This window comes from Lepidochelys kempii, chromosome 24 (assembly GCF_965140265.1).
Source record: "Lepidochelys kempii isolate rLepKem1 chromosome 24, rLepKem1.hap2, whole genome shotgun sequence".
Taxonomy (NCBI): Eukaryota; Metazoa; Chordata; order Testudines; family Cheloniidae; genus Lepidochelys; species Lepidochelys kempii.
The window spans coordinates 11,416,132-11,439,978 of record NC_133279.1 but is presented as its reverse complement, the minus strand read 5'-3'; the positions used below and the strand labels follow the sequence as shown (position 1 = coordinate 11,439,978).

At 53.0% G+C, this 23,847-nt stretch overlaps 1 protein-coding gene across 2 annotated transcripts; it reads right to left on the bottom strand.

Annotated features, from left to right (window-relative positions):
* Positions 1-922: 922 nt before the first annotated feature.
* On the bottom strand, positions 923-23,323 carry APCS (amyloid P component, serum). 2 transcript variants are annotated; one of them, XM_073322840.1, is made up of 3 exons: positions 23,235-23,243; positions 9,883-9,955; positions 923-1,545 (listed from the first exon to the last, which is right to left on the bottom strand). In XM_073322840.1, exons 2-3 carry the CDS (start codon positions 9,944-9,946, stop codon positions 923-925), a joined length of 687 nt encoding a protein of 228 aa, XP_073178941.1. In that variant the 5' UTR covers positions 9,947-9,955; positions 23,235-23,243. The 2 variants fall into 2 exon arrangements, 1 of the variants encoding a protein (XP_073178941.1); XR_012156095.1 differs by lacking the exons at positions 923-1,545; positions 9,883-9,955 and adding an exon at positions 21,087-22,040 and having other exon boundaries at positions 23,235-23,323.
* Between the last annotated feature and the right edge of the window lie 524 nt (positions 23,324-23,847).

The following is a 23,847-nucleotide window of genomic DNA, read 5'->3' as shown; positions in this document are numbered from 1 at the left end:
AAACTCCCATTGAACTGAGTGGGGCTCGGGTGCCTGAACCCCTTTTGCACTGTTCACAAGGCAGGCTTGGTCTGGTTCTACCTCCCAATTCCCCGGGAGGCACATGTTGCCATCAGCACCTCCCAGGAGGGAAGGGTGAATGCTCAAAAGCTCAGCACGGGTGTGTGCCTCAGGGTGGTTGCCCCTTGAGGGGGATGGCCACGGCCTGTGACATGGCCATTTCCAGGGGAGATGAGTTAGAGGGGGTTAGAGATGGGGGGGCCATGGGCAGTGGCTGGGAGCCTGGCAGAGCTGCAGCAGAGAACAGCCCCCTTGGGAAGGAGGGCTGAGCCCAGTCAGAAATAGTGCAAAGATGCTGCAGAGGGTGTGCTGCAGGGACCCTGAGAAGACTGAGGGACCAGCAAAGAGCTTTGCCTGCAGACTCCTTGGAGCCATGGGCAGGCACAGAGGTCTGCTCATAGGCTAAGCCGGGTGGGGCTCTTTGAATCCTTTGGCATTTTATGGCCTTAAACCAGACCCCAAGAAGGGCTGTTGTAATTGGACTCATGAAAGGCTTTGGGGGAATGATTGAGAGTCCAAGAGGGGAAACTGAGGCAGGGAACCGCAGAGCCACCCCTGGCCAGCAGGAGGTGCTCAGGGGTGGCTGGCCCTGTTACAAGGTGAGCACCCGCGCAAATCTGGCCCATGTGATTTCCCAAGGTCCCAGTAGGAGTTGGGATCAGAGCTGGAGATAGACGTGAGGAGCTCCCTGGTCCCAGGTCCATGTGCAGATCTCCGGAGCACACCTGCCTCTTTCCCATCGCAGGGCTCTGGCAAGCCCCCTGCCGAGCAGGTCCATTACATTACCACAATGATACAGACAATTCCTTGCTTTGCGCCCCCACCCATTTTCCAGCCCCACTAGCCAACCAGTGCTGGGCCCTCAGTACACTGGGAGCAGGCTGGGTTTAATGACAACATAATCTTTGGTCTCGTAGCTCAGGGTTGTCCAGTCAAGGATGAGGTGAGGCAGGACCCCATTGTTCATGACAAGGCTAACTTTATCCGGGGAAAGCAGAGTGTCCCACATGTACACATCTGTGATTTCCCCGACAAACGACTGATTTACGTCAAACCCACCCCCAGGGGTATCCTGCTCCTGCCCCAGGACGAGCACACCCTTGGCGCCAACAGAGTAGCCTTTCTTTAGCCCCTTCCTGGGTAAGGGACTCCCGTTCACCCAGAGCTCGGCTATGCCGGTGGCAGACTCCCAGCTAGCACAGATGTGCACCCACCCAGCGCTTGTTCCTGTTCTTTCTGGGACTTTGAAGGTGACCAGTTCGCCTCCGATGTACAGACTGAGCTCCCCGGGCTTGGGTTTGAAGAGGAGGATGTCGTTGTCCTTGGCCTTGGTGGCGTAGGAGAAGAGGCTGTAGGCCCGAGTCAGGTCGCACCCGAATCTCAGACACACAGTGACGTTCCGCAGCGGCTGCTCCAGCCTCGGCTTCAGGATGACGTGGGCAGTTCCAGATGCCTTAGGGAACACGAACACTTTGCCATGTAGATCTGCCAGGGAGACATGGGCGGCCAGTGAGGCTGGGTTCTGTGGGGGGGCAGTTTGGGCAGGGGGTGAAGGGTGCTGGGGGGGGGCAGTTCGAGAAGGGGGAGTGTCATAAACATACATGTAAGGGTAGTATAAAATCCCTCCTTTACCTGTAAAGGATTAAGAAGCTCAGATAACCTGGTTGGCACCTGACCAAAAGGACCAATAAGGGGAAAAAATACTTTCAAAGCTGTGGGGGGAAGGTTTTTGCTTTGTCTCTTTCTGTGTGTTCTCTCAAAGACAAAAAAAGAGACCAAGCAAGTAATCTAACTCCTCCTAAATAATATATCTAACTTACAAAAATAGTAAGTAATAGCAAAAAAATGCATTAAAGTATCTTTTGTTTTAGCTTGTATATTTTCCCTGTGCTAAAAGGGAGGTTTATCCCTGTTTTTTGTAACTTTGAAGTTTTGCCTAAAGGAAAATCCTCTGTGTTTTGAATCTTATTACCCTGTAAAATTACCTTCCATCCTGATTTTACAGAGGGGTTTCTTTTACTTTTTTTTCTTTATAATAAAGTTCTGTTTTTTAAAAATCTGATTGGTTTTTAGTGTCCTAGAAATCCAAGCCTCTGGTCTGTGCTCACCTGGTTTACCTATTTGGTTGGTAAACTATTTTCAAGCCTCCCCAGGAAAGGGGGTGAAGGGGCTTGGGGGATATTTTAGGGAAACAGGAACTCCAAGTGGTCCTTTTCCTGAATCTTTGTCTAACTCACTTGGTGGTGGCAGCAGAACCCATCCAAGGACAAGAAAAAAATTGTACCTTGAGAAATGTTTAAACCTAAGCTGGTGGGAATAAGCTTAGGCGGTCTTTCATGCAGGTCCCCACATCTGTACCCCAGAGTTCAGAGTGGGGAGGGAACCTTAACAGGGATGAAGGGTGCTGGGGGGGCAATTCAAGCAGGGTGATGAAGGGTGCTGGGGAGGCGGTTCGGGCAGCGGATGCAGCGTGCTAGGGAGGCTGTTCGGACAGGGACATGCAGGTGGCTGGGGGGGGCAGCACAGGCAGGGGGATGAAGAGTGCTGGGGGGCGGTTCTGGCAGCAAGGGCAGCGTGCTGGGGGGGCGGTTCGGATAGGGGGGTGCAGGTTGCTGGGGGGCAGTTCAGGCAGGGGGATGAAGGGTGCTGGGGGGGCGGTTCGGGCAGGGGGATGAAGGGTGCTAGGGGAGCGGTTCGGACAGGGGGATGAAGAGTGCTGGGGGGGCGGTTCGGACAGGGGGATGAAGGGTGCTAGGGGAGCGGTTCGGGCAGGGGGATGAAGGGTGCTAGGGGGGCAGTTCGGACAGGGGGATGAAGGTGCTGGGGGGGCGGTTCGGGCAGGGGAATGAAGGGTGCTGGGGGAGCAGTTCGGGCAGCGGATGCAGCGTGCTAGGGAGGCTGTTCGGACAGGGGCATGCAGGTGGCTGGGGGGGGCGGCACAGGCAGGGGGATGAAGAGTGCTGGGGGGCGGTTCGGGCAGCGAGGGCAGCGTCCTGTGGGGGCGGTTCGGATAGGGGGTGCAGGTTGCTGGGGGGCAGTTCAGGCAGGGGGATGAAGGGTGCTGGGGGGGGGCGGTTCGGGCAGGGGGATGAAGGGTGCTAGGGGAGCGGTTCGGACAGGGGGATAAAGAGTGCTGGGGGGGGCGGTTCGGGCAGGGGGATGAAGGGTGCTGGGGGGGGCGGTTCAGGCAGAGGGATGAAGAGTGCTAGGGGGGCGGTTCGGGCAGGGGGATGAAGGGTGCTAAGGGAGCGGTTCGGGCAGGGGGATGAAGGGTGCTGGGGGGATGGTTCGGGCAGGGGGAGGAAGGGTGCTGGGGTGGCGGTTCAGGCAGCAGGTGCAGCGTGCTGGGGGGGCGGTTCGGGCAGGGGGATGAAGGGTGCTGGGGAGCGGTTCATACAGGGGGGTGCAGATTGCTGGGGGGCAGTTTGGGCAGCGGATGAAAGGTGCTAGGGAGGCGGCTTGGGCAGGGGGATCAAGGGTGCTGGGGGGACCGTTTGGGCAGGGGGTGCAGGTTGTTGCAGGGCAGTTCAGGCGGCATTTGATACCTGGCACTCAGGGGAGGGCAGTTGGGCTCTAACCCGGTCCCTGTGTGAAGAGCACGGGCAGCGTCATGCTGCTTGTCTCCCAGAGCTCAGGGCCCGATTTCAGCCATTTCCAGGGAGGATGGTGGGTCCCTGCAGATCCCACCTGGGTCTGAGCCCCGCTGGCTGCCTGAGAGTGCAGCAGTCACATGTGTGCTGGGGTTCGCAGAGTCCACTGACCAGGAGAGTGAATGAGAGCCCTGGGCCCAGACCTGGGATAGGCGCCCAGGGCAGAGCCCAGCAGCGCTGTCCAGAGCAGGGGGTGTGCCTCTTGTGCCAGCCCAGGGCCCGCCCAGAGAATCATAGAATCATAGAATATCAGCGTTGGAAGGGACCCCAGAAGGTCATCTAGTCCAACCCCCTGCTCAAGCAGGACCAATTCCCAGTTAAATCATCCCAGCCAGGGCTTTGTCAAGCCTGACCTTAAAAACCTCTAAGGAAGGAGATTCTACCACCTCCCTAGGTAACGCATTCCAGTGTTTCACCACCCTCTTAGTGAAAAAGTTTTTCCTAATATCCAATCTAAACCTCCCCCACTGCAACTTGAGACCATTACTCCTCGTTCTGTCATCTGCTACCATTGAGAACAGTCTAGAGCCATCCTCTTTGGAACCCCCCCTTTCAGGTAGTTGAAAGCAGCTATCAAATCCCCCCTCATTCTTCTCTTCTGCAGGCTAAACAATCCCAGCTCCCTCAGCCTCTCCTCATAACTCATGTGTTCCAGTCCCCTAATCATTTTTGTTGCCCTTCGCTGGACTCTCTCCAATTTATCCACATCCTTCTTGAAGTGTGGGGCCCAAAACTGGACACAGTACTCCAGATGAGGCCTCACCAATGTCGAATAGAGGGGAACGATCACGTCCCTCGATCTGCTCGCTATGCCCCTACTTATACATCCCAAAATGCCATTGGCCTTCTTGGCAACAAGGGCACACTGCTGACTCATATCCAGCTTCTCGTCCACTGTCACCCCCAGGTCCTTTTCTGCAGAACTGCTGCCTAGCCATTCGGTCCCTAGTCTGTAGCTGTGCATTGGGTTCTTCCGTCCTAAGTGCAGGACCCTGCACTTATCCTTATTGAACCTCATCAGATTCCTTTTGGCCCAATCTTCCAATTGGTCTAGGTCCTTCTGTATCCTATCCCTCCCCTCCAGCGTATCTACCACTCCTCCCAGTTTAGTATCATCCGCAAATTTGCTGAGAGTGCAATCCACACCATCCTCCAGATCATTTATGAAGATATTGAATAAAACCGGCCCCAGGACCGACCCCTGGGGCACTCCACTTGATACCGGCTGCCAACTAGACATGGAGCCATTGATCACTACCCGTTGAGCCCGACAATTTAGCCAGCTTTCTACCCACCTTATAGTGCATTCATCCAGCCCATACTTCCTTAACTTGCTGACAAGAATACTATGAGAGACCGTGTCAAAAGCTTTGCTAAAGTCAAGAAACAATACATCCACTGCTTTCCCTTCATCCACAGAACCAGTAATCTCATCATAAAAGGCGATTAGATTAGTCAGGCATGACCTTCCCTTGGTGAATCCATGCTGGCTGTTCCTGATCACTTTCCTCTCATGCAAGTGCTTCAGGATTGATTCTTTGAGGACCTGCTCCATGATTTTTCCAGGGACTGAGGTGAGGCTGACTGGCCTGTAGTTCCCAGGATCTTCCTTCTTCCCTTTTTTAAAGATTGGCACTACATTAGCCTTTTTCCAGTCATCCGGGACTTCCCCGGTTCGCCACGAGTTTTCAAAGATAATGGCCAGTGGCTCTGCAATCACAGCCGCCAATTCCTTCAGCACTCTCGGATGCAACTCGTCCGGCCCCATGGACTTGTGCACGTCCAGCTTTTCTAAATAGTCCCTAACCGCCTCTATCTCCACAGAGGGCTGGCCATCTCTTCCGCATTTTGTGATGCCCAGCGCAGCAGTCTGGGAGCTGACCTTGTTAGTGAAAAGAGAGGCAAAAAAAGCATTGAGTACATTAGCTTTTTCCACATCCTCTGTCACTAGGTTGCCTCCCTCATTCAGTAAGGGGCCCACACATTCCTTGGCTTTCTTCTTGTTGCCAACATACCTGAAGAAACCCTTCTTGTTACTCTTGACATCTCTGGCTAGCTGCAGCTCCAGGTGCGATTTGGCCCTCCTGATAACATTCCTACATGCCCGAGCATGTTTTTATACTCTTCCCTGGTCATATGTCCAACCTTCCACTTCTTGTAAGCTTCTTTTTTATGTTTAAGATCCGCTAGGATTTCACCATTAAGCCAAGTTGGTCGCCTGCCATATTTACTATTCTTTCGACTCATCGGGATGGTTTGTCCCTGTAACCTCAACAGGGATTCCTTGAAATACAGCCAGCTCTCCTGGACTCCTTTCCCCTTCAAGTTAGTCCCCCAGGGGATCCTGGCCATCCGTTCCCTGAGGGAGTCGAAGTCTGCTTTCCTGAAGTCCAGGGTCCGTATCCTGCTGCTTACCTTTGTTCCCTGCGTCAGGATCCTGAACTCAACCAACTCATGGTCACTGCCTCCCAGATTCCCATCCACTTTTGCTTCCCCCACTAATTCTACCCGGTTTGTGAGCAGCAGGTCAAGAAAAGCACCCCCCCTAGTTGGCTCCTCTAGCACTTGCGCCAGGAAATTGTCCCCTACGCTTTCCAAAAACTTCCTGGATTGTCTATGCACCGCTGTATTGCTCTCCCAGCAGATATCAGGAAAATTAAAGTCACCCATGAGAATCAGGGCATGCGATCTAGTAGCTTCCGTGAGCTGCCGGAAGAAAGCCTCATCCACCTCATCCCCCTGGTCCGGTGGTCTATAGCAGACTCCCACCACTACATCACTCTTGTTGCACACACTTCTAAACTTAATCCAGAGACACTCAGGTTTTTCTGCAGTTTCGTACCGGAGCTCTGAGCAGTCATACTGCTCCCTTACATACAGTGCTACTCCCCCACCTTTTCTGCCCTGCCTGTCCTTCCTGAACAGTTTATAACCATCCATGACAGTACTCCAGTCATGTGAGTTATCCCACCAAGTCTCTGTTATTCCAATCACATCATAATTCCTTGACATCACCAGGACCTCCAGTTCTCCCTGCTTGTTTCCAAGGCTTTGTGCATTTGTATATAAGCACTTGAGATAACCTGTTGATCGCCCCTCATTGCCAGTATGAGGCAGGAGCCCTCCCCTCACAGACATTCCTGCCTGTGCTTCCTCCCGGTATCCCGCTTTCCCACTTACCTCAGGGCTTTGGTCTCCTTCCCCCGGTGAACCTAGTTTAAAGCCCTCCTCACTAGGTTAGCCAGCCTGCTGGCAAAGATGCTCTTCCCTCTCTTCGTAAGATGGAGCCCGTCTCTACCCAGCACTCCTCCTTCATGGAACACCATCCCATGGTCAAAGAAACCAAAGCCTTCTCTCCGACACCATCTGCGTAGCCATTCGTTGACTTCCACGATTCGACGCTCCCTACCTAGGCCTTTTCCTTCCACGGGGAGGATGGACGAGAACACCACTTGCGCCTCCAACTCCTTTATTCTTCTTCCTAGAGCCACATAGTCCGCAGTGATCCGCTCAAGGTCATTCTTGGCAGTATCATTGGTGCCCACGTGGAGAAGCAGGAAGGGGTAGCGATCCGAGGGCTTGATGAGTCCAGAGACTGCTGGACTCCAGAGCCTCCTGGGCCACAGGCCAATGGGGCTCCCCCGCCTGCTCCGTTCCTGCTTGTGGAGCGAGCGTGTCGCCCTGCCCAGCCCCGCATAAGGTCAATGGAAGGCACGGTGGCACGGCCCTCCCCGTGCAGAGGGGACTGAGCTGGGCTGAGCCTGCCGAGCCCCAGGAGACTCCAAGCAACTCGTCACAGAGTGTAACAAGCCTTCAGGGGGGCAGGAGCCAGCCCCCCTTCCTCACTGCACCTGGCTGAGTCTGACCGGCTCCCCTCCTGCCTCAGGGCACCTAGCCAAGCCCGCCTGGCCCCCCTCCTACCTACTCCACAGTGCCTGTCTGAGCCTGTTTACCCCAAGGTGCTGTGGGGGTCCGAGCCTTTCTATCCCCCACAGCACCTGGCTGAATCTGCTCTACCCCAAGGCTTCCGGCCAAGCCTGCCCAGTCGCTGCCACCCACGCGCCTGGCACTGGCCCCTCCCTGCCAACCTTCTGCCCCGTGGCACCCTGCCCTGTGGCACCCAGCTAATGGATTCACCCCGGCTCGGTGGACTGGAATCAGTAAATCAGTTGGTGTGACCCAGAATTCACATGGAACCAGCTGACTGGTAGGAAGGTGCCAGTTGTCTGACCAGGCTGGCACTCTGATCCCCACAGCAAGGCCTTGTCAGACTCCAGCTCAGCCCAGTGCGTTCACCAGCCACAATCCCCTGCAGACACCATCCCTCTTTGCACCCAGCGCCAGGGCTTTGCCATGCAGCTGCTGGGCACAGACAGCCACTGGGTCCCGCCCCCGTGGTGACTGCCTGCTGGTGGAGGGGGCGATCTGTGAGTGAATCCCAGCTCATCTGCATGGTACCTGCGGATCCCCTGGTGAAATGTGCCCTGCGAGGGGTGGTGCTGTTCGCTCCCCGTAGGGGAGCTGCTCCTCATCCCCATGGGCGCTCGGATGCAGGAAATTTTAGCCTGTCAGAAAATGGCTCAATCTAGGTTTCCAATCTCTCCCATGAGGAAACATGTGGGGCCAGAGCTGCAGCTGGTGTTAACAAGGCACAACAAGTCATGTCACTGGAGCTCTGCTGATTTGCACCCATTGAGGAGCTGGCCCTGTGCCTGCTGAGGCTGGATGGAACCTGGGCCATGTTCTCAGACAGGAGGCTCAGTCCTGGCTGGCGTCGGACAGGCTGGGCTGACAGAGGGCGAGCTTCCCTCTCACGCTGTGCCCAGAGATGGGACCCTGATCGCGGTACCTGCTGCCCTTCCAGTCTGGGCTGCCTCCAGCCCTGGCCTGCAGAAAAAACTGCTATTCCTATCCCTGGACATTCACAGCCCTTCCCAGCCATGCATGCGCTCACCTCTGCCCGTGGCCACAATCCACGGCCCATTGCACAGCAAGAGCAGGGGCCTGTGTACACAGCTCTGCCGATGCCCCTCAATCCCGACCTGCAGCCCCCTGTTATCCCAGCCCTAAGCTCCCCACACACACATCTCTGCCCAGGCACCTCTCTCCGGGGCTGTGCAGTATATCTGGCAATGAGACTTAGCGCTGGGAGGTGAGTGCTTTGGCCGATGCCCCATGGAGCCCTGTCCTCCCCCACAACCTCCTTTCTCCCTCCCTTGTTTTCCTCTCTTCCCTTTCTCTGCAGCTGCTGTGGGGGGCAACTCTCAGTGTGAGGAGCTGCTGAGCCAAGAACCTGGGAACACTGTCACTGCAGAGACAGCTCACAGCTTCCCCCAGCACCCAGGCCCGCTGCAGCAAAGGGACTTGAGTGAGTGAGGGTCCCAGCACCCAGTCCGGCTCGTCCCCTCCTCTCCCCACGCACTCGACAAGCAAGCCAGGAAGAGGGCTTGGAATCATGGACCCTTGGGGTTAGAAGGGACCGCCAGGGTCACCTAGTCTAACCCCTGCCAAGATTCAGGATTTGTTGGGCTAAACCATCGCAGACAGATGGCTCCAGCCTCCTTTTGAAAACCTCCAGTGAAGGAGCTTCCACAGCCTCCCTACGCATCTGCTCCATTGTCCTTCTGTTCTTACCGTTAGGAAGTTTTTCATCTAAATCTGCTCTGCTGTAGTCTGAACCCGCTGCCTCTTGTCCTGCCCTCCGTGGCAAGAGAGAGCAACTTTTCTCCATCGTTTTTATGGCAGCCTTTCAAGTATTTGAAGCTCGCTATCATATTCCCCCTTAATCTCCTCTTTTCCAAACTAAACCTTCCCAGTTCCTTCAGCCTGTGCTCAGATGGCCTGAACTCCCTCCCCTTGATCATCTTGGTCGCTTGGCTCTGGATCCTTGCCAGTTTCTCTACATCCTTTCTATGCATTGGGGACCAAAACTGGACACAGTACTGCAGCTGAGGCCTCACCAGCACTGAGCAGAGCAGTGCTATCTCCACCCGGGACTTGCATGCTGTGCCTCTGGTAATGAAACCTAAAATTGCATTTGCTTTTTGCAGCAGCAGCAGCAGCATTGCAATTACAAGGGTCATCTTAAACCTTGCAGAAGCCAGGGGCCAGCCCCATCCTTCTGCAGATTCAGCCAGGGCTCGGCCCCCTGGCACAGCCAGCTCTACCCCACCTGTTTGCGTGACCGCTCCTGAGAAGCCAGCAAGGACGAGGAGCCAAAGCTGCAGTTTCTCCATATTCTTCACCTGCAGAGAGACCCAGAGGGGAGTGTTAGCAGGGCAGGAACACAGAGAAGGGAGGTGGGAGGCCAGGGCTGCTCTGCCCTGAAACCTGCCCCAGGCAATGCTAGTCCCCAAGCGCAGAGACCAGGGGGACCAGCCCTGATTTATATCCCCAGTGGTGACAGCAGCAGAATCAATGGGTAAACAATATTCCAGTATTTGCAGGTCGGGTGCAGTCAGAGTTGCAGATGCAGGGGGTGGGGCTGGGAGGTTGCAGGGCTGCTGATCATGGCAGTTACTCATTAGAGCTGCACAGGGGAAACCAGCCACACTTTCAACAGCTTCTCTCAAGAAGGAACAGGCTGTTCCCGAGGTGGGGGGGGAGGGAAGGAAAAGGACTCAGCCAGCCACATGCAGCCATGCAGGGCATCTGGCACAGCCGTGGCTGCAGTGCTGGCCTCGGGGCCAGCGCTCTCACAGCTGCTGGCAAAGGCTCCAGCCACAGCACCCTCCAGCCTACCTTGGCTATGGAATGGTCTCCAGGACAGCAGCTTTTGACGGGGACGGAGGGGAGGCTCAGCCCACAGGGAACACCCCCACCCCCACCCTGCCGCCGTAATAGAGCCAGGCCAGGCCAGGTAAAGGGGCGATGAGCTGACCACGTGCTCTCTGTGTCCATCACCCCCAGGGCACCATGGCCCTGCCCAGCACGGCTCCTTGTTACACCATATGCTGGGTGCAGGCGCAGCAGGGCCCTCATCCAGGGTCGGAAACACCCTCTCCCCACAGCCCGCCTAGACTTGCCTGCCAGGTGCCAGGAGACTGCAGTGGTTTCTAACCCATCAGCCGCTTCCCTGGCTGATGCATTCTGGGAAGCAGCAGTTCTGGGTCCCTGGGATGGCATGTGATGTCATGCACCTGGCAGGTGACATCCGTGCTAGAACAAGGGTTTATGCTGGTGCTGACAGGGTGTTCAGAGCAGCACCAAGTGGTGGCCAGGCCAGTTACTGGAGGGCTTGCTGGAGCTCCCTGGCTGGCTCTGTTAGGAGATGGGTAGAAGCAGATCTCACCCAGCTCAACCCTGCTATTCTGAAGGGCTGAGGCCCAAAAAGCGCACTAGTCCCCATGGCAGGAGGCAGCGGCCCTGGGAGGGATTTTGCCTATGCCGGTGGGAACACGGGGGAAGCAGTGTCTCAGGGGTCCCAGCACTGGACTTTGGTTCTGCTCAGTGTCCAGGCAACTCTCAGCACAGAGATGAATGTGCCCCTGGTTCAGGCTGCTGCCCTACTCTGGGAGGGCGAATAGGAAAGGCCGGGGTGGGGCAGGATTGCAGGGCTTCACCGTGAGCTACTATGGCCAGTGGCTGGTTGGGCCCAGCTTTCTGTGGTGGTGATGAGTGCAGCAGTGGAGGGGTAGCAGCAGAGGGGTCGTTGCATTAGCTGTGCTGTGGGCCCATCCCCAGCCATCTCCCCATCCACCCGGGGAGCTCACAGCCTCTGCGTGGGAGGCTCCTGCCCACCCCTTGCTGATTTCGGAGCCCTACCAGCAGAGGCCCCGGCAGGTTTCCTCACTTCATCGGACTCAATAGTGACACAGAGACGGGGGGGCCTCCAGAGAAGCCCATCAGGCACAAATGGGCCCAGACAAGGGCCAATGTTTTCATAAGCGACGAGTGATTTGGGGCCCCTGGAACGGCCAGGTCTTGGCAGCAGATTGCTCAGCCCCCTCTGGAGCTGGGCCCTTCCAGGTGTCCCACAAACTGAGACACCCAAAATCCCAAGTCGCTTGTGAAAAGCGTGTCCCCCGCTCCCAGGGCTCAGGAGCCGGGTGGCTCCCTCCATCTCCCAGGGCCCTCCCACTCCTCCCCACTCCAGGTTCCTGGGTGCTGACTGCTCGCGGCCTCAGTGCACCGTGGTGCACCATGGGCTCCGTCACCCCCTAGCCTGGAGCTGGTAACTCCGGGCTGCCCTGTCTGGACTGGGGCTGGGAGCTTCTCCCTGTGCAGCTGCCCCATCTGTTCAGGCGACAGCACATAACGCCACATGTTCACCTCCCCACAAATGCCTGATTGGCATCTAATGAGCCCCCGTAGGAGTCCTCGTCCTTCCCCAGGACGATCGCCGGCTCAGCCCTCGGCAGCACCCTTCCTGCCTAAGGCTTGCCTGTTCGCCGCCGCTGCACCAGCCCCGTGGCCGAGTCCCAGGCCAGGCACTGCTGCTGCTCGGTGGGACACTGAACGTCAGGGGCTTCTCGCCCACGTGCCTCTGATACTCAGTGGGGCTCTCCTGGCAGAGCAGGATCTGGTCATTGTGTCCCTGGTGGCACAGGAGAAGAGGCCACAGGGCCGGGCTAGGTGGCTGAAGGGTCTCTGGCACACGGTGAAGCTCTGCTGCAGCCTCTCCAGCCTTGGTGACAGGATGGCGCATGCGTCGTTGGACCTCTTGGGGAACACACAGACCTTCCCGTCCAGGATCAGAAAATCAGGAAAGAGCTTGAAGTCATCGTGGCTAGTTCTCTGAAGACGCCCACACAGTGTGCAGCGGCAGTCAAAAAAGCAAACAGGATGTCAGGTATCATTAAAAAAAGGGATAGAGAATAAGACGGAGAATATCTTATTGCCCTTACATAAATCCATGTTATGCCCACATCTTGAATACTGCGTACAGATGTGGTCTCATCTCAGAACAGATATACTGGCATTAGAAAAGGTTCAGAGAAGGGCAACTAAAATGATTAGGGGTTTGGAACGGATCCTATATGAGGAGAGATTAAAGAGGCTAAAGAGACTTTTCAGCTTGGAAAAGAGAAGACTAAGGGGGCATATGATAGAGGTATATAAAATCATGAGTGGTGTGGAGAAAGTGAATAAGGAAAAGTTATTTACTTGTTCCCATAATATAAGAACTAGGGGCCACCAAATGAAATGAATGGGCAGCAAGCACACAATCAACCTGTGGAACTCCTTGCCTGAGGAAGTTGTGAAGGCTAGGACTGATCTTCAGTGGGATTCTGCCTGTTCCTAGAGAAGGGCAACAAAGGTGTGACAAGATTATGACTATCAACAGATGACTCAGGCAGTGGTGCTATAAGGAGGGCTTTGGGATGTATGTCCACTGGGAGGCATTCATGGACAGAGGACAGTTCTCTCAGGATGGACTTTATCTGAGTAGGGAAGGAAATAGACTTTGAGGATGGAGGCTGGCACAACTGATTAAGAGAGCTTTAAACTAGGAATTTGTGGGGATGGTTGGGAGATGTCCAGGTAATCTCCACACCGGATTTTCACATTGAGAGGGAAGAAAACGAAGTAAGAAAGAATACAGCCGTGGGTAGGAGAATGGACATAAGGAGGAAGGGCAGTGTGGATACCAGTCTAACAGGTCATACTGGCTGTAGAATGTCCGTGCCTAATAGGGTACAGAATGTGAGTGAGGCCAAACAGCAAAAATGAAGATGTTTGTACACCAGTGCGAGGAGCCTGGGTAACAAAATGGAGGAACTAGAGGTACTGGTGCGGGAAGTGAAACCAGCTATTCTAGGGAGAACAGAAACATGGTGGAATAGTCGTCATGACTGAACTACAGGTATTGAAGGGTCTGTGCTGTTTAGGAAAGACCGAATTAGAGAGGACAGTGAAACAGAGAGTGGGCAGGAGCCAGGGGATGGGAAGGCTGAGAGCTCAGAGCTGCCTCCACTGAGACCAGCTTCTTAAAGAGAAACGCCAGGGAATGTGCCCACGGCATTCTCCATATCCTTCTGCCCCTGCTTTCTGCGCAGCTCCAATCACCCCCTCGTTCAGTTCCCCCTGTGAATACACCCCCTCCAAGGGCTTGGCCACACGGCAGCAGGCAGGACGCCTCCTAGCCCAGCTAGAGAGACTTAGGCTAGCAGGGCTCGAGCTAGTGCACTAAACATAGCAGCGTGGACATTCTGGTTAAACTGGTGCCACAATGTGTGTGAACACTCTACATGGCTGTTTAGCCTGCAGTGGTGGAAATGAGTCCCAAAGGAGTTCCTGGCAGAGCTCACGGGCCTTTTCGTCGTTAGACCCAAAGCGACCGCAAAGCAAACATAAGGAAGGAGACTAGTAGCATGAATCCTGCTCATCCCCGCCCTCGCCGAAGGCAGGGATCAGCTGGGTGCACAGGAAAGGATTCTCAGGCATTCTCTGTTGTCTCAGGTGCATTGTTTCCCTTTAGCCAGGAGCTCTCGGTCTCTCTGTGTCTTGCCATTACACCCCCTTCTATGGTGTTAATGAAGAGATTAAACGGATATTTTTCTAACAGTTCTCTGGCCTGTGTTATACTAGACAATCACAGTGGTCCCTTCTGGCCATGGAATCTATGAAACCAGATGATGCTATCACAGACCCCTGCAGCAGCACTGGGCTAGCACCCCAGCATGTTACATGGCTCACAAGTTTTCAGGCCTGCAGCCAGTTCTCAGCCCATGCGCTAGTGTCATTTCCAAGCCAATCTGAATGGTGAGTGAGATTGCAATGAAACAGAGAATGAAATGCTTGAATAACATCCACATACAGCACATCCCCTGCATCCTCTTCAGCCACTAAGGACCTGGATCTGCAACCTTTACTCGAGTGAGTAATTCTTACTCCTGCAAATAGCCCCTAATTTTGTAATTTAATCTAAAAGGCTTCATTATGTTTGCCAATCCCTGGCAGAGCATCATCTGCTCCTATGTCCAAGGTGAATAACTACAAAAACAAGTGTCCACGGAAATTGCCCCATGCACAAGAATGAAGCAAATTAGCACTTAGACACTACAGAGACCAGCACTGTAGAACTCCCTAAAATACCCCACTCGAGGTACCTTTCAGATAAAAGGGCTCCACGTTCAAAAGTGGCCAGTCATTTTGGATGCCTAACTGGACACCTCTTGGGCCAGATTTTCAGAAGGGTTGAGCACCCACAGATGCCACCCACAAGGCAAAGTCAACGAGAGCTGGGCTGCTCAGATTCTCTGAGAGACAGGCCCGAGGTACCTGAGGTTGGCCTCCCAAAATCAGAGGCCACTGTTGAAAGGCTCAGATGTGCCCGGACCAGTTAGGGAAAGTCGACTATTTCCCCCACCACACACCTTTTTTTCATTCAGTTCAAAAATTTCAAACAAATTTTCCTCTGGCTACTGAGGACACAAGCAACATTGGAAGTGCTAAGGGCTTTTGGGAAAACCAAGGGAAACGGGAGCAAATCAGGCTTGTACTGGAAATCTTGTTAAAACCCGTCATTTAGGGAGAGACTGGGGATTCCCTAGGGTGGAGCCCTTGAGCATTATGGCCTTCTCCACACTGCCCAGACAGACCACTGGAACGCTCAGTTAAGGTGAGAACAGCACAAATTACTGGCCCCAGTTCTGAGATTTTTAGTCTTTACTCAGTGAGAACTTCCATTCTGGGCCTGGTGAGCTGTGGGAGTTTTCACTGAGTACGGACTTCAGCCCTGGACCTCATTGCAGGGACTTTCTTAGATCATTTGTGCCCTGGACGGTGCAACTCAGCATCTCCAGTCTGGGCAGAATGGCTAAGTTACTGGCGCTGAGGACCTAAAACGTCTGAAAAAGAACAGAGCTCCTCCCTGGCCGAGATGATGTGGTGTGTGACTGCCCCACAGGCTGGGCTGCAGAATTCAGCTCAGCTTTTTTCCGTAAGCATCTCTGGTGGCATAGGATCTGGGAAGAACAGTGACAAGACTTTCTGCAAGGGAAGGCCAGCAGCCTTCACAGTAAATGCACATCTCCTGTTCTCTCCAGGGGCTGCCACTTACCTCACCAGAACAAGGCAGGGCATTGCACTAAGTATGCATCTAAACCCTGCCCTTTGCAACAGCGCCCCCAGCTCTTTGCCCCAAGTGAGGCTTTCCTGGGGGCTGGTCACATGATAATGCTGATGGCTCACACTGCACTGTAATCAAATTATATGAGCAGACAATAAGACTCGACTGTTTTCTTTTTAATGGAGAAAGTCTGCTTTCCTTGCATGGCATAAACCAGTGGATTTTGCGTGGACTTTAAAAAACTAATTCACATTTTGCAAGGACCTAAGACAGTGCCATTTATTTAGCTCTGTCTCTGTAGTGAAGACCAATAGAGACACTGGCTAGTTTTCAGATAAGAACAGCACTAAACTCAGCTTCAATATATAAGCCCTGCTCTCGCTACGAGATTAGGTCAAATTTAGCAGCGTTAGATCAATTTAACCCTGCACCCGTCAACAGGACAAAGCCATTTTTTTCAACTTAAAGGGCTCTTAAAATCGATTTCTGTACTCCTCCCCCAATGAGGGTATTAGTGCTGAAATCGACCTTGCCGGGTCGAATTTGGGGGAGACAGGAAAAGGCCCGCAAACTTTTGAATCTCATTTCCTGTTTGGCCAGTATGACAAGCTGCAGATGAGCGCAGATCTCATCAGCAGAAGTGACCATGATGGAGTCCCAGAATTGCAAAAGAGCTCCAGCATGGACTGAACGGGAGGTACGGGATTTGATTGCTGTATGGGGAGACGAATCTGTGCTATCAGAACTCCGTTCCAAAAGACAAAATGCCCAAACATTTGAAAAAATCTCCAAGGGCATGAAGGACAGAGGCTATAACAGGGACCTGCAGCAGTACCGCGTGAAATTTAAGGAGCTCAGGCAAGCCTACCAAAAAACCAGAGAGGCAAACGGCCGCTCGGGGTCAGAGCCCCAGACCTGCTGCTTCTATGATGAGCTGCATGCCATTCTAGTGGGTGCAGCCACCACTACCCCACCCCTGTGCTTTGACTCCATCAATGGATTATCACGCAACAGGGATGCACATTTTGGGGATGAGGAAGATGAGGAGGAGGAAGAGGAGGTTGAAGATAGCGCACAGCAAGTAAGCAGAGAAACTGTTTTCCCTGAGAGCCAGAAACTGTTTCTCACCCTGGACCTGGAGCCAATACCCCCCAAACCCACCCAAGGCAAGCTCCCGGACCCACCAGGTGGAGACGTGACCTCTGGTGAGTGTACCTTTATAAATATAATACATGGTTTAAAAGCAAGCGTGTTTAATGATCAATTTGTCCTGAAGACTTGGGATGAAGACTTTTCTTTTCTTGACCTGCTGCTCACAAACCAGGTAGAATTAGTGGGGGAAGCAAAAGTGGATGGGAATCTGGGAGGCAGTGACCATGAGTTGGTTGAGTTCAGGATCCTAACGCAGGGAAGAAAGGTAAGCAGCACGATACGGACCCTGGACTTCAGGAAAGCAGACTTCGACTCCCTCAGGGAACGGATAGCCAGGATCCCCTGGGGGACTAACTTGAAGGGGAAAGGAGTCCAGGACAGCCGGCTGTATTTCAAGGAATCCCTGTTGAGGTTACAGGGACAAACCATCCCGATGAGTCGAAAGAATAGTAAATATGGCAGGCGACCAGCTTGGCTTAATAGTGAAATCCTAGCGGATCTTAAACATAAAAAAGAAGCTTACAAGAAGTGTAAGGTTGGACATATGACCAGGGAAGAGTATAAAAATATTGCTCGGGCATGTAGGAATGATATCAGGAGGGCCAAATCGCACCTGGAGCTGCAGCTAGCAAGAGATGTCAAGAGTAACAAGAAGGGTTTCTTCAGGTATGTTGGCAACAAGAAGAAAGCCAAGGAAAGTGTGGGCCCCTTACTGAATGAGGGAGGCCACCTAGTGACAGAGGATGTGGAAAAAGCTAATGTACTCAATGCTTTTTTTGCCTCTGTCTTCACTAACAAGGTCAGCTCCCAGACTGCTGCGCTGGGCATCACAAAATGGGGAAGAGATGGCCTGCCCTCTGTGGAGATAGAGGCGGTTAGGGACTATTTAGAAAAGCTGGACGTGCACAAGTCCATGGGGCCGGACGAGTTGCATCCGAGAGTGCTGAAGGAATTGGCGGCTGTGATTGCAGAGCCATTGGCCATTATCTTTGAAAACTCGTGGCGAACCGGGGAAGTCCCGGATGACTGGAAAAAGGCTAATGTAGTGCCAATCTTTAAAAAAGGGAAGAAGGAGGATCCTGGGAACTACAGACCAGTCAGCCTCACCTCAGTCCCTGGAAAAATCATGGAGCAGGTCCTCAAAGAATCAATCCTGATGCACTTGCATGAGAGGAAAGTGATCAGGAACAGCCAGCATGGATTCACCAAGGGAAGGTCATGCCTGACTAATCTAATCGCCTTTTATGATGAGATTACTGGTTCTGTGGATGAAGGGAAAGCAGTGGATGTATTGTTTCTTGACTTTAGCAAAGCTTTTGACACGGTCTCCCACAGTATGCTTGTCAGCAAGTTAAGGAAGTATGGGCTGGATGAATGCACTATAAGGTGGGTAGAAAGCTTGCTAGATTGTCGGGCTCAACGGGTAGTGATCAATGGCTCCATGTCTAGTTGGCAGCCGGTATCAAGTGGAGTGCCCCAAGGGTCGGTCCTGGGGCCGGTTTTGTTCAATATCTTCATAAATGATCTGGAGGATGGTGTGGATTGCACCCTCAGCAAATTTGCGGATGATACTAAACTGGGAGGAGTGGTAGATACGCTGGAGGGGAGGGAAAGGATACAGAAGGACCTAGACAAATTGGAGGATTGGGCCAAAAGAAATCTGATGAGGTTCAATAAGGATAAGTGCAGGGTCCTGCACTTAGGACGGAAGAACCCAATGCACTGCTACAGACTAGGGACCAAATGGCTAGGCAGCAGTTCTGCGGAAAAGGACCTAGGGGTGACAGTGGACGAGAAGCTGGATATGAGTCGGCAGTGTGCCCTTGTTGCCAAGAAGGCCAATGGCATTTTGGGATGTATAAGTAGGGGTATAGTGAGCAGATCGAGGGACGTGATCGTTCCCCTCTATTCGACATTGGTGAGGCCTCATCTGGAGTACTGTGTCCAGTTTTGGGCCCCACACTACAAGAAGGATGTGGATAAATTGGAGAGAGTCCAGCGAAGGGCAACAAAAATGATTAGGGGTCTAGAACACATGAGTTATGAGGAGAGGCTGAGGGAGCTGGGATTGTTTAGCCTGCAGAGGAGAAGAATGAGGGGGGATTTGATAGCTGCTTTCAACTACCTGAAAGGGGGTTCCAAAGAGGATGGCTCTAGACTGTTCTCAATGGTAGCAGATGACAGAACGAGGAGTAATGGTCTCAAGTTGCAGTGGGGGAGGTTTAGATTGGATATTAGGAAAAACTTTTTCACTAAGAGGGAGGGGAAACACTGGAATGCGTTACCTAGGGAGATGGTAGAATCTCCTTCCTTGGAGGTTTTTAAGGTCAGGCTTGACAAAGCCCTGGCTGGGATGATTTAACTGGGAATTGGTCCTGCTTCGAGCAGGGGGTTGGACTAGATGACCTTCAGGGGTCCCTTCCAACCCTGATATTCTATGATTCTATGATGCATTCGCAGCCAGTACAGCTACTGGAAATGTCTGTTAACCTGTCTGGGGATGGAGTGGAAATCCTCCAGGGACATCTCCTCATGGTCACCTGATTGAAATAGGGTAATTTTAGTAAGGGGACATTCAGAGGTGGCTGTTCCTGCTGGGCTGTGTGCCTGTGGCTGAAAAGAAATATTCCCCGCTGTTAGCCACGTGGTGGGGGGACGGGTGAAGCGATCATCCCAGAGAATTGTGTGTGTGTGTTGGGGGGGGGTAAGTTGGGTTTGTGCTGCATGTTAACCCAAAAACCGCAGCCCCTCCTTTTAAATTGCCAGCCCATTTTAAATGGCCAACTCAACGGCTGCTTGGTATGGGAAATGGGGTCGCTGCTGTTTGAAACCATTCCCACATGTTATGAAGGTTAAAGAAGCCAAAAGACTGTGGCTTACCGTGGCTGCCTGCAAGCCGAATTCTGTTGCCCGGCCCTCCATGTGTGATCTCTGACACCAAACCGGCAGACCTCAATATAAAAGGCAAAATGCGACCTTGTACCGAAAGCACATGTGCTATGTAATGTTAACAGCAAGGTTCACTATAAAAGAGTCTACCCATTGTTCTCTAAAATGTGTCTTTTTAACTACTACTCTCCCTTTTTTTCCCTCCCACAGCTGCAAATGTTTCAATACTCACACAATCATCTCTGTCCCAGAGGTTAGCGAAGATTAGAAGGCGAAAAAAATGCACTCGCGATGAAATGTTCTCTGAGCTCATGCAGTCCTCCCACACTGAAAGATCACAGCAGAATGCATGGAGGCAAGCAATGTCAGAGTCCAGGAAAGCACAATATGAAGGCGAGGACAGGTGGCAGGTTGAAGATGATAGGTGGTGTCAGCTTGCTAACAGAAGGCAGGAGGCAATGCTGAGGCTACTGGGGGATCAAACTGATATGCTCCGGTGTATGGTTGAGTTGCAGGAAAGGCAGGAGCACAGACCGCCGCTACAGCCCCTGTGTAACCAACTGCCCTCCTCCCCAAGTTCCATAGCCTCCTGACCCAGACGCCCAAGAACGTGGTGGGGGGGAGCCTCCGGGCACCCAAGCACTCCACCCCAGAGGACTGCCCAAGCAACAGAAAGCTGGCGTTCACTAAGTTTTAAAGTACAGTGTGGCCTTGTTCTTCTCTCTTCCCCGACCCCACCCGATGCTTCCCTCCTCCCCCACCCCTCCGGGCTACCTTGACAGTTTAAAGAATGCATGAATTTGAAAAAACAATGACTTTATTGCCTCTGCAAGCGGTGATCGAAGTGGGGAGGGGAGGGCGGTTGGCTTACAGGGAAATAGAGTGAACGAAGGGGGTGGGTTTTCATCAAGGAGAAACAAACAGAACTTTCACACCGTAGCCTGGCCAGTCATGAAACTGGTTTTCAAAGCTTCTCTGATGCACACTGCGGCCTCCTGTACCCTTCTAACCGCCCTGGTATCTGACTGCACGTAATCAGTGGCCAGGCGATTTGCCTCAACCTCTCACGCTGTCATAAACGTCTCCCCCTTACGCTCACAGATACTGTGGAGTGCACAGCAAGCAGTAATAACAATGAGAATATTGTTTTCGCGGAGGTCTAAGTGAGTCAGTAAACTGCGCCAGTGCGCTTTTAAACGTCCAAATGCACATTCTACCACCATTCTGCACTTGCTCAGCCTATAGTTGAACAGCTCCTGACTACAGTCCAGGCTGCCTGTGTACGGCTTCATGAGCCATGGGAGCAAGGGGTAGGCTGGGTCCCCAAGGATTACTATAGGCATTTCAACATCCCCAACGGTTATTTTCTTGTGTAGGAAGAAAGTCCCTTGCTGCAGCTGTTGAAACAGACCAGAGTTTCTGAAGATGCGAGCGTCATGTACCTTTCCTGGCCATCCCATCTTGATGTTGGTGAAACGTCACTTGTGATCCACCAGTGCTTGCAGCACCATTGAAAAGTACCCCTCTCGGTTTATGTACTCGCTGCCTTGGTGCTCTGGTGCCAAGATAGGGATATGGGTTCCGTCTATGGCCCCACTACAGTTAGGGAATCTCATTGCAGCAAAGCCAACCACTATGACCTGCACATTTCCCAGAGTCACTACCCTTGATAGCAGCAGCTCAGTGATTGTGTTGGCACTTGGATCACAGCAGCCCCCACAGTAGATTTACCCACTACAAATTGATTCCTGACTGACTGGTAGCTATCTGGCATTGCAAGCTTCCACAGGGCTATCGCCACTCGCTTCTCAACTGTGACGGCTGATCTCATCTTGGTATTCTTGCACCTCAGGGCAGGGGAAAGCAAGTCACAAAGTTCCATGAAAGTGCCCTTACACATGCGAAAGTTTTGGAGCCACTGGGAATCGTCCCAGACCTGCAAGACTACAGTCCCACTAGTTTGTGCTTGTTTCCTGGGCCCAGAATCGGCGTTCCATGGCAAGAACCTGCCCTATTACCACCATGATGTCCAAATTACTGGGGCCCGTACTTTGAGAGACGTCTGTGTCCATGTCCTCGTCACTCTCGTCACTGCGCTGCCGTCGCCTCTTTGCCTGCTTTTGCAGCTTCTGGTTCTGCATATACTGCTGGATAACGTGTGTGGTGTTTACAACGCTCATAACTTCCACAGTGATCTGAGCGGGCTCCATGCTTGCCGTGGCATGGCATCTGCAGGAGAGCAGAGTGGCAGCAGAAGCGGCAGGTGGATGACGATGCTGACAGCAATATGGCACCCACACGGAAAAAGGCGAGAAACTATTGTTGGCCATTGCTTCACGGAGGGAGGGGGGGAGCAAGGGGTAGGCTGGCAGCAGATGGTGCAGTTCGACTGCTAGCCGTTGTCATCTCCTGGGTGCTTGCCAGCAGACAGTGCAGTAGGACTGTAGCCAAATCATTTCCAGGGAGACTGAATCTCCATGAGACGAAACTTAAGAAGAGAATGACCTGGAGTCACTCCCATTTATGTCCAGGCACCCCTGACAGACCTCACTGAGGTCGGCCAAGAGCACCCAGGAGAGGATGATGACGACAGCTACCAGTCGTACTGCACCATCTGCTGCCACAAGGCAATGAGCTGCTGCTGTATAGCAATGCAGTAGCACATCTGCCAGCACCCAGGACACGTACAGTGACCGTGAGCTGAGCGGGCTCCATGCTTGCCATGGTATGGCGTCTGCACAGGTAACCCAGGAAAAAACGGTGCGAAATGATTGTCTGCCGTTCCTTTCACAGAGGGAGGGGAGTCCTGATGACGTACCCAGAACCACCCGTGACAATGTTTTTGCCCCATCAGGCATTGGGATTTCTACCCAGAATTTCAATGGGCAGTAGAGACTGCAGGAACTGAGGGATAGTTACCCCTAGTGCAACGCTCTGGAAGTCGACGCTAGCCTTGGTACTGTGGACGCATTCCGCCAACTTAATGGTCTTAAGTGGGGACACACACAATCGACTGTACAAAATCAATTTCTAAAAAATCGACTATAAATTTGATCTAATTTCGTAGTGTAGACGTATAGTGAGACTTCCTATTCCTTGGCACTGGGGCTGGCTGACTGGAAGTCATGCAATTCAACTTCTAATGTCCATTAGGAGAGGGAGGGAGTCCAAGCAAGTTCCTCTCTCTTAGTGACACTTCCAAGCAAGATTCCTCTGTTGCTAATGAGGGGTCTATTTGTGCAGGAGCTGTCAAGGCTGGATTAAGGTACTCAGGTACAGCAAGCAGGGTGGGGGAAGAACTAGAATAGAATAGAACAGAATCTCCACCATGGCCCAAGCCCCTCCACTTACAGTAGCAGTGTTTGGGGCCCTATTACTCTCTCAGGCAGAGACCCCTTTCTTCCCCCAGGAGCAGCAGTAGGGGCCCCACTCCCCACCAAACAGGCTCCCCTGTACCCCCCAATACTTACCCCAGAAGCTGGGGTATAGCTGCTAGCGGAAGGGATCACTTCACCCTTCCCCTTCTGCCACATGCACAATCCTGGGGTGGGGGTGGAGGGCTTGGAGCAGTGGGGCTGGAAGTTTACACTCCATTGAGATGACTGGAGTAGGTCCCCTTTGGAGAGTGAGTATCTCAGACTCTCTGCAGACTCAGGAAGGTGCTGCTGTGTTGATTACACTCAGGTCATCTTTTCAATCTTTTCTCTGCAATCATGAGAGCTAAAAACCTACTTTTTGAAAGAAATGAAAGCTGAGATTGTGATGTAAACACAGGTCTCTGGGGGCCGTTTATTAATTATTATTGTTAGTATTTTATGGTGGTACCTAGAGACCCCCACGGAGACTGGAGCCCCACTGGGCTGGGCACTGAACAGATGCACAGTAAGTGCACGTGTACACAGCAGGTGGGCGGTGTGAGTCTCAGAGTGGGTAGAAACAATGAGGAGTCCTTGTGGCACCTTAGAGACTAACAAATTTATTTGGGCATAAGCTTTTGTGGGCTATAGCCTACTTCATCAGAGACATGGACTGGAAAATACAGTAAGCAGGTATAAATATACAGCACATGAAAAGATGGGAGTT

What these genes read in the sequence shown, in the direction of transcription:
- APCS (XM_073322840.1), bottom strand. Translation starts at nt 9,946, where the DNA reads ATGGAGAAACTGCAGCTTTGGCTCCTCGTCCTTGCTGGCTTCTCAGGA. An exon ending in AGGAGCGGTCACGCAAACAG is followed by an intron (nt 1,546 to 9,882) that starts GTGGGGTAGAGC and finishes TCTCCCTGGCAG; the next exon opens with ATCTACATGGCAAAGTGTTC.